Source organism: Salvia splendens, chromosome 7 (genome assembly GCF_004379255.2).
Source record: "Salvia splendens isolate huo1 chromosome 7, SspV2, whole genome shotgun sequence".
Lineage (NCBI taxonomy): Eukaryota > Viridiplantae > Streptophyta > Magnoliopsida > Lamiales > Lamiaceae > Salvia > Salvia splendens.
The window spans coordinates 17,437,202-17,453,808 of NC_056038.1; the positions used below are offsets into that span (position 1 = coordinate 17,437,202).

Here is a 16,607-nt window from a genome sequence, read left to right on the forward strand (position 1 = left end):
CGTAAATCTTACTAAAAAATCCTAAATCTAAAACATCGAACAATCGATCAGAACATTACGAACCTAGATCCAAGCAATCGAACAACAATCAAACATAACCGAGCATGAACAAAACAAAATCAAATGCTGGAACTCCATATCCAACCAAACATCCATCAAAAAACTTCATTCCACTGAACATTTCTCAAAATTCCAGAATCAAACAATGAATCGAAACTCAGATTCGAAGATTCAATGACAACTAAGCTTGCAACGAAGATTTAACTAAGAAAAATTTGAAATAACAGTAGATTAAAAGGTGTATCCTGAAAACAGAACGAAAACAAATTAAAATGATTGTATCAACTCCTTGAAGCTTAAGAACACATGAACGAACATGAACTTCTATCTAGACTAAGCTCCCTCCCTCCAAGTGCGGAAGAAGAGAGTGTTGCTGCCGTAGAACTCCGATACTTGCTGCTATCTAACCTCCTTTCACCATGGTAGCTGCTAACTACGTGGTGTGTGAGTGAAAGATGAGTTTTCCTCCTGATCGTAGATGATCCGAGGCGAGAGAACCTCTTTCTTCAAAATTTCTTCCTCTATTTATAGGACGGCTTGGGCACCTATCCCTAGGGTAAAATCCTCATGATTTGGCATTAATACCCTTGCTGAAAAGGACAATCCTTCTTTCTCTCTCATCTGACTCATCCTTTCGTAACTCCATCGTGTTTGGACTCTCTTGATCAATTTGCACAGCTGCTCAGCATTGTCATTTCACTCTCGCTCTCTTGATTAGTTTGTCTCAATTCTGGGTCATTTTTGCCTTCTGCGTCCACTCGATCACGGCACACTACTACTTCATTGCTTTTCAATTCCTGCACACTTAAACTTCCACTATTTCTAACATCAAGTCTCCAATTAGTATGTTAACCGCCATTAAACCATGCTTGAAACGAGCCCTATCATTTACATAGCAGTAGGGATGTCAATCGGGTCGGCCCATCGGATTTCGGGCCAACCCTACTTGGGTAGCAGGTCACTCGGGTGCGGGCTAATCGGGTTGTATTTTTCGGGTTATAAAAGTTCAACCCTAGCCCTAAAAGTTCGGATTTCGGGCTAGCCCAGAGGATTAATTGGGTTGCTACCGATAAAATTAATATATGATCAATCCAATAAATAATGATGAAAATTAGTTATATTTACAAAATGTAAAACATTTAATTGTGATAAATTTGAAGTAAATGCTTAAACTCAAACATGAACATGATCAAATACTAATATTTGAGATTTGTGTAAAATGAAACATAATATTTCGAGAAATATTAAAGCATATTTTAGACATTTAAATATTTTCTTAGTGAATTTGAAGTTTCCAATTTATTTATCTATTATTATATTAATAAAAATTAAATATATAATTTATATATTTAATATAAAATTGAAAGTTATTTTTTTAGTTATCTATATTATAAAAATAATCAATGAAGTGTCGAATTATGAGTCAAACAAGAACATTATAAATTTTATAAGATTTTCGGGTCTGGCCCGAAAGGTTTGCGGGTTAATCGGGTTGTAATTTTATCGAGCTAGAAATTTTCAACCCAATTCCTATAAATTTGACGGGCTACCGGGCCAACCCACGGATTGCGGGCTGCACTGACATCTCTACGTAGCAGGTCCACACAAAAGTATATTTTTAAAATCCCAAAAGTCTTTGCTTAGTAAATATTTCGTCCAAGCCTTGTTAATGTGAAATTTTTTATTACTCCCTCCGTCCCACTTTACTTGAGACATTTCCTTTCGGTACGAGATTTAAGAAACTTGTGTTTAGTGAGTTAAACAAAGTAGATGAAAGAATAAAGAAGAGAAAGAAAAGAGAATAAAGTAAAAGAAAGAATAAAGTAATTGAGATTGGATATTTTATTTATAGATAAAAAAATGACTCAACTTATGATAATCCAAAATAAAATATGACTCAAGTAACTTTGGATGGAGGGAATATTGTTTTAATATTGGTAACGTTTTTTTCATTTTAGTTGGTTTAACCATCGCTAGTCATTCTCCATCCTAGAGTTAAAGGAAATTTGTAATTTCTGTCTTTTTCACCGAATGGTGGCAAGTTCAAAGTGAATTTTAATTAATCTCAGAGTTCCATGTTAATTAAATCGTTTTTCTATTTTGGAAAGTCGTAACATAATTCAGTCATCTCTATTTTTGGCAAAAAATTATCCTCTCACTTACTTTATTATCTTTTTATCTTTCTTATTTTATTATCTCTTACTTTATTCACCCTTCAATTAATACATTATTCTTAAACTACGTGCCGAAAAGAAATACTCCATCTGTCCCATTGAAGATGATCCACTTTTCTTTTTGCTTTGTCCAATCAAGATGACCCATTACTAAAAATAGAAATTACTTTATCTTTACTTTATTCGCTCTCTCTTACTTTACTCTCTCCACTTTACACAAAAAATAAAATTACATAAATTCCCGTGCTTCCCAAGGAAAGAGTCATTTTCCTTGGGACGGAGGGAGTACCTCTATTAACAAGGAATAGAGGGAGTATCTTATTACTTATTAGTGTAGTAGACTCATAGCCATTACTCCCTATGTCCGCCATTAGGAGTCTCATTTCTTGGCGGCACGAGTTTTAAGAAATGTTAAGAAAAGTGGGTGGAAAAAAGCTAGTGGAATAGGGGTCTCACTTGTATATATTAGTTTTAAATGAAATGGGAGTGGAATGAATTAGTGGAAGATAGGACCCTATTACCACTTATGGTAAAATGAATCTGGACTCCTATTCGCAGACGGACTAAAATGAAAAAAGAGACTCCTATTCGCAGACGAACTAAAATGGAAAAATGGGACTCCTATTCGCGGACGGATGGAGTACTTTTTATTTCAATGTTTTCATGTTAGATTCATATTTCCTTTTCGGTTACGTTTAATAATTTATTTTAGGATTCATTTTGTCAAATAATGTCTATATATTCTAAGATGACATACGATTTGCTAGATAAAATAATACCAAGATATAATTCAAGATTAAGTTGGAAGATTATTTTAGTTGGAGGGGGTTAGCCATGATTAATTATCACATGATTATCTATCTTGGATTGAGTTGTAGGATTCATTCTTTTAAACCAAGCACACTACATATTTAATCTCGAGATACAATCTTGCAAACCGAATACGGCATAAGTATATTGTTATCAAGTTGAATTTGCTTAGATTTCTTAGTTTACCATTTAAATTGCCATTCTTATGTAATGAAAATTGCAAAACCATATCTACGTTTTCCAGAGAATAAAGTTGTAGTAGGGTTTAGTTTAATCTTTTGGTTTCCCTTACTTTTCCTTCCATCCCTTAAAAATATGGACTTTTAAAACGGCATGGATTAATATAAAATGGTAAAGTAAAAAAGATAGAAAGAAAAGTGGGTTAGTGAAAAATGAGTCCCAACTTATTATAGATAAAAAAGTTTCCTAAAAAAATGTTTATATTTTTAAAGGACGGATAAAAAAGAAAGAGTTTTTATTTTGAGGAACGGAGTGAGTATATATATTGTCTTTGATAAAAAGTTTCTCGCTTTATTTAAGTTAAATTTATTTCAGTGTTTTTTGAGTTAAATTAAAAGTAACATCAAATATTACCGTATGCAAATGGGAAGCTACAAACAAGTTTATCCCGTTCCTCGTTGGTTTTCATTTCACTTTATACTAATCAATGAATAGATAAAGTGGGAAAAAATATGTTTACTTGAATTAAAAGTTTAGCAATAAAAACAATTTAATGGTTTAGCAATGAGATACATAAACACACAACTTTGGCTTACCATCCGTCCCCAATAAGTGTCCTACTTTGATCCGATCTGAATTTTAAGAATTGTAATAGAAAGTGGATTGAAAAAATAGTGGAATGCAGATCCTATTTTTATACATTTCCTGTGTCCTAATAAATATGAAAAAAGTTAGCGGAATTTTATGCAGTTTTGTTCTGTTAGTTAATAAGGAGAGAGAGTAAAGTAAGAGATGATAAAAAAATTAGAGATGATGTTGTTTCCATTTTAGGAAACGTTTCATTTTTTATGGGACAACCCAAAAAGGAAAACGTTTCATTTTTTATAGGACATATGGAGTATTAGTTTTATACTCCCTCCGTCCATAAATGAAACATTTCATTTTTGTACGTGTTTTGTGAAAATAATACCTCCCCATCCCACTGAAGATGACCCATTTCCCTTTTTGATTTGTCGTAACCAAGATGACTCATTACTAAAAGTAGAAACATCTTTATTTCTAATTTATTTCAATTCTCTTAATTTATTCTCTCTACTTAACACACAAAATAAAGCTGCTTAAAATCTCAGGGCGTCCAAGCAAGGAGTCATCTTCCTTGGGACGAAGGGAGTAATAAATAGTCATTATTCTCTCTCTTACTTTACTTTCCTTCCATTTTTACTATTTATCTGTCCCAAGTGATACGCTCGGATTTTTGCACTGTTTTTATGCCATTATTTGGTCCATGTTGAGTGTTAAAGTTGCATTATATATCCATTAATTGCATATTTGATCTATTTTGGTATTTTTACGTATTTTATGAGAAATGTGCAAAATAGAGTCTAAAAAGATAGCAAAAAGTCGAAGATGAAAATCTGGAGTATTCGAGCTAGCCAGATGTCCGCTGCAACCCAACCAGCGACCGCTGGCAGCCAACGACCGGTGAACCAGTAGCTGTTCCCTTCGGAGAAGTTGAGCCGAAAAGAAGAACACGCCCAGCGACCGCTACGGGATGATTGCCAATGACCGTTGAAATAAGTGCAGCGACCGCTGATCGTGAGGCAGAAGCTACGAGACAATTTGCAGTGACGCTGAACAAAGTGCAGCGGCCAGCTGGGAAAACGTGACGCACAGATTTGACCTATTTTCTCTCCAACATTTACCATATTGTGCTAAATATTTGCCATATTATGGAGCACGAAATTAAATTGTATAAATACCCCCTCAAGCTTCATCAATAGGATCTTTTTGCTGCATAATTTTCAGAGATAATATTTGAGAGTCCTTTCATTGTTCATCAAGATCAAAGGCATTTGAATAAGGATTCAAGAGAAGATCAAGGCTACAAGATTCAACCTTTGGGTTCTATCATTATAGTTCTTATATTTTCTTTGTTTTCCCTACAAACTATGTTTTTAGCTTATTCAATTACGTGTAACTAAATTCATAGAATTCTAGGGATGTGTTAGTAACAACTTTGGTTATACAATTCCTATTTATTTAATATTTGTTTTGTTCATTACTTCGCTTCTATTATAAGTGGATAATTGTTTAACGTTTGTGTGACACATTTTGTGATGATCTATTGGCTTGCAACATAATCGTGAGAGGAGGTTTGCGAGTTAGAAGAGTTTAGATGATGTTACAATTAGCTACCCTTAAAACGACACTGTTAATTGAGAGCGAGAATATTAGGAGTCTTAGGAGCTTTTAGGAGTTACTAATCTAGGATTGACGCCCCTAGTGTCTGTAATCCACTTTGTGCAGCATGAACAATATATTTGTGACTCGTTCTAGTGAACTATGAACTGTGCTAGGGTATTGTAGTTGGAATTTGTATTACTATAAATGTGAAAGCACATCCCTGGAATACCCTTATATCATCTGATTTTTCTCAATGTTTTTATCTGCATCCATTACTTGTTTTAGTGTTTTTACATTTTTATTCCAAAACTCTTTGATTTTCCAAATAGTAGAATAAGCTTAGTAGAAGATAGACAATTTGTGATAGTTCTCCCTGTGTTCGACATCAGGTACTAACCATTAGCTATACAATATATACTTTGTATACTTGCAGGTTTATTTAGGGCTAATAAAAAGTGCATCACCAGGTTACTTAACTCGTATTCCATTTTGGGTTGTTCCAACCATTAGCTATACAATATATACTTTGTATACTTGCAGGTTTATTTAGGGCTAATAAAAAGTGCATCACCAAGTTATTTAGGGCTAAAAACAAAACATCTAATCACACCTACTTTATTCCTTCTTTTACGTTACTCTCTGTTCTCTCTTTTACTTTATTCTCTCCTCTACTTTATTTTACTTTATTTAACTCACTAAACACAACTTTTTAAAACCACGTGCCGAAAGAAACGCTTAAAGTAACGTGGGATGTAGGGGGTATCATTTTCACAAAACATATACAAAAAAGAATTATGTACTTAATGGAATGTGAGATCCACTACTAAAAATAGTAAAAATAAAATGAGACGGACCAAAATGCAAAATTAGAACCATCATGGATTCATGGGTAATGGAGAGATTAGTACTTTTATCCACTATATTAAAAGCGATTTGTATTCCGAACTGATTTGTATTATTTGTTGGGTATTTCAACTTTCAATTCATCTAAATTTACCAATTTCATTTTTTAGCAAAAACACACTATTACTACATTTACTCTCTTATTTTATTTATTTTTCTATTTTATTCTTTTTACACTTTTTTATTTTTTTCTTATACTTTATTATTTCATTTTTATATAACATAGTCAAATGTATATCTTTTAATGGGATAAAATTAGAGAAGTTTCACATAAGAGAGAGTAATCGATTGTTGTGAAAATATCATAAGAAAAGACATTAGATTCAAGGATACCCTTTTATGAAGAAAGTTGAAAAATAATGAAATTCAAGAATCAACTGGAGAAGAAACAATGATGGGACATTGGTAAATGGTTGGCATAGAGGTCCACAACCACAAGCCAATGGCATTGGCAAGTGGAAGGGATGCTAGATTGCAAGTGGCGGCGGCGGAGCCAATAAGAAGAAGGAAATTCACTTTGATAAGGGTCCATTCAATTTCTTAAGTGGGTAATTTACAAGACAAATACTTCAACGAACAAAATTAACCAAGCAAATTACATCTATAATGGAACTTAAATGAAAAAATGTTGAGTGTGTTAAACTAGTTTGTCCAAATTTGAGTTTGTCCAAATTTGAGTTAGTGAAACTAGTTTGGCACGGAGTTTAAGAAAGAAATGTTGAGTGTGTTAAATAAATAAATGAAAAAGTAAGAAAGATAAAAAAAATAGAGTGAATGACTCAACTATGATGAAACTTTTCGAAATGAAAAAATGACTCAACTATAAGGGAGCTGTGATAATATATATATTTGAAAATCATCGTTATTGAGTAGAGATCCACCTACAAAAATGGTTATAAAAGCTTACAGTGAAGCGCACAAAGCAGGCAACTAGTATCAAAGTAGCTATCCGATATTTATTTTAATGTTAGTGTAATTGAATAGTAATATGAACACAGCTAAGTCGCACTTTTAATTATGAATTAATTTATGCATTCATATTTAAATGGATAAATTCAGCATATAAATGATATTTTTCATCTTCTCATTTTCTTCTATTTGGTACTGATTATTTTGATCAAAGTGTGAGCTTTCTCACCTTAACAGTTTTTTTAGAAGATAAACTTGCTCCTATCACTACACATGCGGATATTAGCACTCATGTTAATGTACCAACTATCTTAATTCTCGATGTGGTTGACTTCATCATTGATCACAACAACTATGTCCCCTTTGTCACACTTGTTATAATTTTTCACTAAATTTTTTCACATCATTTTTTATGTGTTTACAACGGAATACACAATGTACAAACTATAATTTCAAGCATTTAGAATAACATTTTTACATAGGTAGTCCTCATTGAGCCAATAATCATATGCAATTCCGATGAAGATGATTTTCTTTTGTGCACTTGGCACAAACAACTTATTTTCCTTCAAGAAATCGACAACACCCAGTGTTGTTAGGTATAACAGTATCTTTTGGTGCCACCTTTGAAGTAGGCTCCACCAACCTTCGACGACTTTGCGCCCATTAATCAACATCATTTTTTGTCCCATAGGCGCCTAGCTCTCCCTCACGTGGGAGGTAGTTGTGTTGATGATAAGATTCGTTTCATGCATTGGTTATGGGGTGGATTTCTGTACTTTCGGGGAGTTAATGTGTAATTTTGAGTTCAGGTGCATAGAAATCTGTCGGGTCCAGGAAAATTGTGCAGATCAACTGGACAGACGCAAAATCAAGCAGAATTTGAAGTGAAGTACCACAAGTCGCCAAACTGACCAAGGAGAATCATGAAGACGGCGACAGAAGCAGAAGTGGGAGAAAAAGAGTAGATTTCAAAGATCCCTCTTTAAGGGCACAAGTGTCAAATCAGAGAGAGGGTACCCTAGGGATTATAGCCTCAAGTCTACCTATATAAAGGGATGAAAATGGAAAGATGAGGCAGCTCTCCTTCTTAGCTCAAGTCTCCCGAGCTCATCTTCTTATATTTTAAGTTCTGTGTACTTGGGCGAAGAAACAATCATTTATTTTTTGTTTGAACTCTTTCCGTTATTGTTTTAAGTATTCTCTAGTGTTGAACTCTTTAGCTCGTGAATCTCGTTGCTATTTTGTGTTAAATCTGGATTTCGACGTTGGCTTTTATGAATCTGGTGTTATATTTGATGCTATGGATGTTTCCACTGATGTATCGTTGGATTTCATTTTATTTACCTATTATTGTGTTTTGATTGGATAGCAATTGTTAGTTGTAGGGTGTTGGAATCGGTTGAATTCGAGTTTGATCTCATGGATCTGAGTTTGATGAAGTTGGTTTCGGTGGATTCCACGTTAGATCGGAGTTTAAGTTGGTAGATCTAAGTTGTATTGTTTCGAATCTACATGATTATGGCTTACTACTGTTCGTTTATCAATTCCGCTTGGTCAAGTAGAGTAGATCTGGTAGTTCTAGCTTGAATTTTGTGTTTATGTCTTGTTCTGAAGCATGCTCTGTTTCAATGGTGTTTGCTATTCTATTTTACTCTGTCTTTCGTTGAATACATGAAGATGATGAAGTAGTGGTGGTTAGGATCCAGATCTGGGTTTTGCTTTCTTCTTTACACTTTTTTACAGCTTTTCTGCCAGCTTAATTTGTTAGGGAAATTGGTCCCCACTTCACTTTTACATTTTGACTGATTATTTCGGGAAAGTTTCGGCAAAATCTCTCTTTACGCAGGTGTTTTCAGTTGTTTTAGTTCAGATTCAAGTGTTTGCTTCATGTCTAAGGTTCATGCATGTATCCGTACTTCTTCAGTCTCCTAGGTCCGTTAGATAGAATAGTCTTTTAATTCCACCGAGTCCAGTAGATTTAAACTTAACCCCCTCGGTTTGCGTGGCAGCAACCAACATTTTCCAAAACCTCCAAACACACTCTTAGCACATTCTTCCTCGTGGGATCGATCCGTACTTCCCTATACTAATCAATAGTATTGTGAGTTAAGGTTTTGATATCAGGTCTTACAACGCGTCCAACGACACACAACTAGGTCTAGATTCTGCTTGACCAGCTGGTTTGGTAAATCTGCTCGACCTGTTTGCATTCCTACTTGTTTACTCATATGTCGGCCTCGAAGGTCCTAACACTTAATCCAGTAGAGGATATCATGAAATCACTAAAATTGAAAGCATCAATTCCCATGTTGGACATGTGGACCCTGACACTCGTGTTGACCCCGAAGGCCTCAACACTTGATCTATTGAAGAAACCAATAGAACCACTTAAAGTGGAACAATCAATTCAGTTGATGGTCTCTAAGGCCCCACCACCCATGTTTATCCTCAAGGCCTCAACACTTAACCATTGAAGGTTCCATAATGGAACCACTAAAAGTAGAAACATCGACGCCACTCAATGTGGATACACCAGTCGACCCAAAAGAATTAGTAAACACTCATGGCATTGTTGAGGCAACAGTGTGAACACTATTCGATCTGTTGAAATAATCATTGGTAAGGTGACAGACATGGCAAAGGGAACATTGGGCACGACATTACTAGAGTCGGGGGAAGCAGTCACAAGGGAAGTGGCGACATAAGACATCTTCAAGCAAGGGAATTAAGATTACAAAAATTTAAGATTCAAGGCGCTAGTTAGGATGAACCAGCTGGGATATCCTAACTTCCGTTTCCGACGTAGAGATGTGGGCTGATCTTGATCTCATGGTGATTTGCCTTACTTTATATTGCTTCCTATTGTTTATTTTGCCCCTCTTTTCCTCTTGATAGCATGGAGGATCCCGACTTGTGGGACATCTGGGTTACATTTTCATGTTCTTGTTTTGGATCTTAGTCACTTTTGCGCTAAAATCATGTTTTTGGAACATTACATTTTGATCTTATTCACGGGTTGGGGGTCTGCCTAAACCTCCCGCCCACATAGGGGATTTTTGTAAAAAAAAAAAAAACTAAGTCACAGTCTAATACCTTCTTTTCCAACAATGGTATCTCGTCTTGGGAAAAGAGGCATTCCTCGACGATGTACATTACGGTTTTGTATTTCAATTTATGTATTCAATTAATTATAGTGCAATTTTATATCTTTGTCTATTTCCTTTGGATTGTATTATGCCCAATAGTTTATCTTTGTATCTAGATCAATTTTATACAACAGTTGAAATCTATTCCATGAAATGACACGAGATTTAATGTAAAATTGGTAAAGAAAGAAAATGTTATTAGCGGTCCACGAGGTAGAACCCGACTGAGTACGAGACTGGCACTCAAACCACCTGACCAAGTGACAAGTGGGAAAATTTATCCCGACTGGGTGAGAAATGAAAAAGTTAGAAAGTGTGACTAGAATGGATGGTTAAGGCACACATAGCCACCCAAGCGTATAGCTCGGGTGTGGCGTCGAGAGACATAGAGTACCTGAGCGAAAGAGCTCAACGCACTAAACCACCATACTGGGTGGAATGCGCAGAGGCATAGAGTTGGACCCATTTTAGAGACTTTTCACTCTCTAATTTGACCTAAGTATAAATACTTTTTTGGGATCTCTTTCCATTAACTTTTGATCATTTGTAATCTTATTTTGAGTGTTTTCTCTTATTTGAAGGGAAAAGTTCTACTCCCTTCATCCCATTAAAAATAATGACACTTTTCTTTTTCGTTCATCCCATAAAAATATCTTATTTCTATTTATGGAAAGTTCTCACAAACTCATTACACATATACATTAATTTATTTACAATTTATATCACTAGGGGCCACCATTAAATACTAATATTAATGTGAGTCTTACTATCCACTAACACTATTTTTACTACCCTTCTCCTCATGTATCTTACTTTATCAATTAGGAGTATGTATTAATTCTCATACGGTCTCAAATGTCTTTATTTTATTTTAGGACGGGAGGGAATATTCATTTCAATCTTTGATGGTAAACGTTGCTTGAGTGATCCCGTGTTATTAGGTAAAGATGCTTACCACAGTTTTGTTATATTTTTTATCATTAAAACACGCTAACAAAATTATTAATAACAAAATTAAACTCCAATAATAAATTTTGGTAGCAGACTTGACACGTTTATTAATTTTAGCTCCATTCCATTCGCTGACGCGAGTAACAAAAGATCATGTGTGCTCAATATATAAACTAAACCGACTCCTATCAAACAAGAAGCTTTTAAATGATTGGTGATAATTATTTTGGTACTAATTATGTAATAATTATTAGTTGGTTACAATTAAGTTTAGGATAATGAAATATTGAAATAGTTGGAGTAGTTTCCAAGACGTGCTTACCACATTTTTGCTGTGTGCAACGTTGGAAAGTCTTTTTCTACTTCCTAACTTTATAAAATTAAGTAATATATATCTATCGGATTCTATTATTATTTGTTCTTCAAACCTACTCAATGCCAGGATAGCCAACCACATGACTCCATCTTCAGCACTTAAATGACCAATTTGCCCTCACACACTTCACTTTCGATATTTCATTTTCTAATAACAATTACAATTAATTACATATTATTATACATGAAAATGAAATGGTATCCTTGAAAAGCATTGAGCTATATATGATAATAAATATTGGCATAAAACACTCTTGATAGACAGATCAAAGGACACATCTGCTTGGGTGTTTCTGTCATTTCATAAGAGCATCAAACTTAGTTAGCTACTATATTAAGATAAACCCTTATTATAATCAAAGTATACCCAACAACATAATGAAAGCAATTATACTGCTTCTCCTTTCCAACTCTTTCAGAAGAAGCACTATTCTATTAAAATCCCACAAAATATATATAAAACCACAAAATTATGGAGTAAAAAATTAGAAACAATGCATAATATCAACACGTAGAATCCCATTTTTTTCTTCTCATTTATATTCTCGCCTGTCTATCTTCTTCTTCATCATCTTGTTGTTGTGATCTCTGTGAATTATTGTGATAATCAAGAGAGAGGAAATGGATTGCTCTATTTGCACATCGTTGCCTTATATTTTGAGGCCTCCAAGAAACACAATATGCGCAGCCTGCTACGAAGGAGCGAGAAGCATAATCTCATTGACAAGCAAACATGAAAATGAGAAACCCAACAACAATAATCTACTTTCTTCTTCAAATTCTAATAAGGTACAAATTCTCTTTTTGCTTTTTTTTTTTTTTTTAATTTCTCTGTTTCGTCTCTGTAAATTATCAGAACATATATATGATCATTCATATGTATGGTAATGGTGCATGTTCAATGTTTATAGGTAAATTATCCGTCTCACATTTTTCTTTGATTAGTCAATATATAAAAGTTGTGTGTAACTCTTTCATTTCTGAAGAAAAAAAAACAAGTTTCTCATACTATTTATAAATCATTATAATTTTGCGTCCTCCATTATGTGTCCCATTTTTTCTATTTTTGAATGTCTCTTATCAAATGTCTCATTTTATTTTTATTATTTTTGATAAATATAAATTTGTTTTTCACAAATTTTTTTCACTCACTTTCTTTTACATTTTGTAAAATCATGATGAATTAAAGTGGGACAAATAACGCGTTTTTTTTCTTTTGGTTTATTGATCTCAATTTCTATATGGTGGTACTTGGTATATGTGTGTTAGCAAGTCAAAATTTGCATTGATTACGAATGATTTATTACTAAACAAATATATATATGTATGGTTTAGGGGTTCACAAATGCTCTTAAATGGGTGAAGGAGATGAAGGAAATGGAGGAGGAATTAAATGAAAAGATATCTTATTTAGAAGGCTTCGCCGCCGCATTGAAGGATCAAATCCACACTGATATTCAAATCATTCCCGGAAACAATGAGCCATCTATACCCGCTCATAGAGCATTATTGGTATGTAACAAATCAATCTCGTACGATTTGTCACCCCGCGTATTCAATGCACACACTATACACGTCAAACTCAAATATGCTCGTTCCACAGGCAACGAGATCAGCAATATTTCGAAACGTGCTAGATTCGGATGAATGCAAAGCTCCGGCAAATCAAACCATAACGCTTGCGGAGCTGAATCACGAAGAGCTAGAATCCCTACTCGAGTTTTTGTACAGTGGAAGCCTCCCAAAAGAGAAGGTGGAAAAACACGTTTATTCACTTGCAATAGCTGCAGACAAATACGAGATCCCTTTCCTGCAGAAATTTTGCGAGAATAAAATGCTTGGATCATTGAATTCATCCAACGCTCTTGATATCTTGGAGGTATCCGACACTTGCTCCAACCTAAACCTTAAAGAAACGGCTCTTAATTTTATTGTAAGAAATATGGAAGATATAGTTTTCTCTGCGCGGTTTGATGCCTTCGCGCTCAAGAATCCTCATCTAACTGTACACATCACCAGGGCATCCTTCATGGAAATTCGAAATAGAAAGCTTGGTCTTTGATCCATTTCCCTTATATGCTTATTCTTAATTTCATTCCTTTTCTCTTTATTCTTCTTCACAATTTGTTTAGCTTAATTAGCTCCCTTACAACCCGAATGAGGCTTACCTAAAATGGTAATAGGTGCTACTATCGCCTATTCATCCTATGTCTATGTTTGGCGACGAATTCGACATTTCAATCATAATTTTAAAATGAATATGATAGAGTAAAGGCGCCGATCTGTAGCGGAGCACGAGTTGTGCTCGAGAATTATATGGGAAGAAATAAACTACCACAAATAGATAGAACAGTTGATAAACTCCAGGAATGAAACGAAAAGGAACCCTCGGCCTTATTACTGAATAAGAACGGAAACAAGAGATAAATATGTTGGAAAAAACGTGTAAAACATGGAGGATTTTGGAGGCTTTTCACATGGCCTAGACCTATGGCCTTGTGTAACCTCTAATTTCTTCATGTTGTATCTTGAATGCCAAGCTTTTCAAGTACCATCCTCTATCCTATAAATAGGTGGATTTGAGGGATATGAAACACACCAACAACAAACATTCTCTCTTTTCTCTCAAGGTCTCTACATCATAGTGTGCATCTTAGGAGCATTGTCAAGCTCAATTCTCGGAATTCCATCAAGTTCGCCGGTGCCTAGCGGGTTTGAGGTGCTTCTACACGCTAGGAGGAAGTCGTTTTATCTTTGGGGGCAATACGCCATTCCGTGAGCACTAGCCGGGGCGTAATTTGTCTTGCGGAAAGAGGGCTTTCCTCGACTCGACTTATACATTTGGTTTGCTTTATTTCCGCTATAATTTTCATTCCTCTTTTGTTGCAAGTTTCCTTTCGATTGTAATAGTTAGAGTACCGCCTGTACACAGCTTGGGAATTTCTTCCCACTATTTCTAACAATCGCAAGATAAATTATTGTACTCTTCTAAGACATGGTTATATCAATCGAAGTTGGAGAAAACATGAGCTTCAAAGCTGGAATGAAGAAACGAACAGTACCAATGTTCATGGGTTACCAAATGGTTAATTCCTTGAGATCTACTCTCTTGAGAATTGTGTTTATCGTTTGTCATTTGACAAACAAGACCAATTTAGACTTGGTAGTAGTAATTGGGATGCATGGGTTGTTGAATATACCAATGCACATATGGTTCAATATAATTGTGTACTTATTGGTGGAGACAATATTGTGCAAATTATTTGAACGTGTTGTTATAAACTACAATGATCATGAGGTGGTCGCAATGGTCTCCGATGTGAACCATGGTAACAATCCAAATGAATGGTTTGTTGATACAGGTGCCACATGTCATGTGTGCTCTGAAAGAAGCATTTTTTCTACCTACAAATCTGTTAGAGGTAGAAAAGTACGTATGAGAAACCAAGCCTCTTCTAAGGTGGTTGGTGTGGGTAATGTGTTCCTAAAATTAGGATCTGGAAAAGTTCTTACCCTTAGGGATGTACTGCATGTCCCAGACATCCGAAATAATTTGGTGTCAAGCTCACTTCTAGTAAATCATGGATTTTCACTAGAATTTGAGTGTGAAAAGGTTATATTGACCAAGTATGAAAAGTTCATAGGTGAAGGTCACCTAGTGAATGAGCTTTTTGAGCTGAATGTTACGGTCATTCACCGTGGAAAAGGAATAAGCAATAAAGAAGATGACACATCTTCTTATTTGCTTGAAAGCTCTGATTTATGGCATAATAGATTGGGACATGTAAATCTAAATGCTATAAAAAGATTAGTAAATCTTAATTTACTAAAAGTAGATAAGTTTAACTCACAAGAAAGATGTGAAGTGTGTGTTGAAGCCAAAATGGCTAAACTGCCGTTCCATTCGGTAGAGCGAAGCACAAAACCTCTTGAATTGGTCCATACAGACGTATGTGATTTGAAATTTGTGCAAACAAGAGGTGGTAAAAAGTATTTCATCACGTTTATAGATGATTGCACAAGGTATTGTTACCTTTACTTATTAAGAAGTAAAGATGAGACAATTGAAGCGTTCAAAGACTTCAAAAATGAAGCTGAAAATCAACTTAATTGTCGAATTAAGTGTGTTCGAAGTGATAGAGGTGGTGAGTATGTAGCGCCGTTTGCAGAATTATGCCATGCAAGTGGAATAATTCACCAAACCACAGCTCCATATTCTCCTCAATCAAATGGTGTTGCTGAACGCAAAAATCGAACACTAAAAGGGATGATGAATACTTTGTTGATTAATTCAGGATTACCCCAGAACATGTGGGGGGAGGCTGTGTTAACAGCGAATCATATCCTAAACAAAATTCCACTAAAAAATAGGGATGTGACTCCTTATGAGTTGTGGAAAGGCAAGAAACCTTCGTATTCATACCTCAAAGTGTGAGGGTGCTTAGCGAAGGTAGAAGTGCCTCCTCCGAAACAAGTTGCAATAGGCCCTAAAACAGTCGATTGCATCTTTATTGACCATGCACTTAATAGTAGTGCATATTGTTTCCTAGTCCATAGGTCAGCTGTGCCTGGCGTGGCTAAAGGAACAACAATTGAGTCAAGAAATGCTATATTCTTTGAGAATGTGTACCCTTGCAAGAAGCAGGAGGATCGTTCTAGTGAAAGAATGATGGATGAATCCACTAGTTCTAATCCTCCAAAAATGACGAGTTCAAGTCCTGAGGATATAGAACCAAGACGTGGTAAAATAGTTAAAATTGCTAAGACTTTTGGTCCAGAGTTCATAACTTTCATGTTGGATGGTGAACCAAAGTCAGTGGCGGAAGCTTTGTCTGGCCCAGATGCATCGTGGTGGCAAGAAGCTATCAACAGTGAAATTGAATTCATCATGAGAAATAACACTTGGGTGTTA

The 16,607-nt window shown here is 35.1% G+C and overlaps 1 protein-coding gene across 1 annotated transcript; it reads left to right on the forward strand.

Annotated features, from left to right (window-relative positions):
* The first annotated feature begins 12,054 nt into the window (after nt 1-12,054).
* Nucleotides 12,055-13,770, forward strand: LOC121811384 (BTB/POZ domain-containing protein At3g56230-like). The gene is made up of 3 exons (XM_042212234.1): nt 12,055-12,484; nt 13,031-13,207; nt 13,299-13,770. Exons 1-3 carry the CDS (start codon nt 12,317-12,319, stop codon nt 13,755-13,757), a joined length of 804 nt encoding a protein of 267 aa, XP_042068168.1. The 5' UTR covers nt 12,055-12,316; the 3' UTR covers nt 13,758-13,770.
* The last annotated feature ends 2,837 nt before the right edge of the window (nt 13,771-16,607 follow it).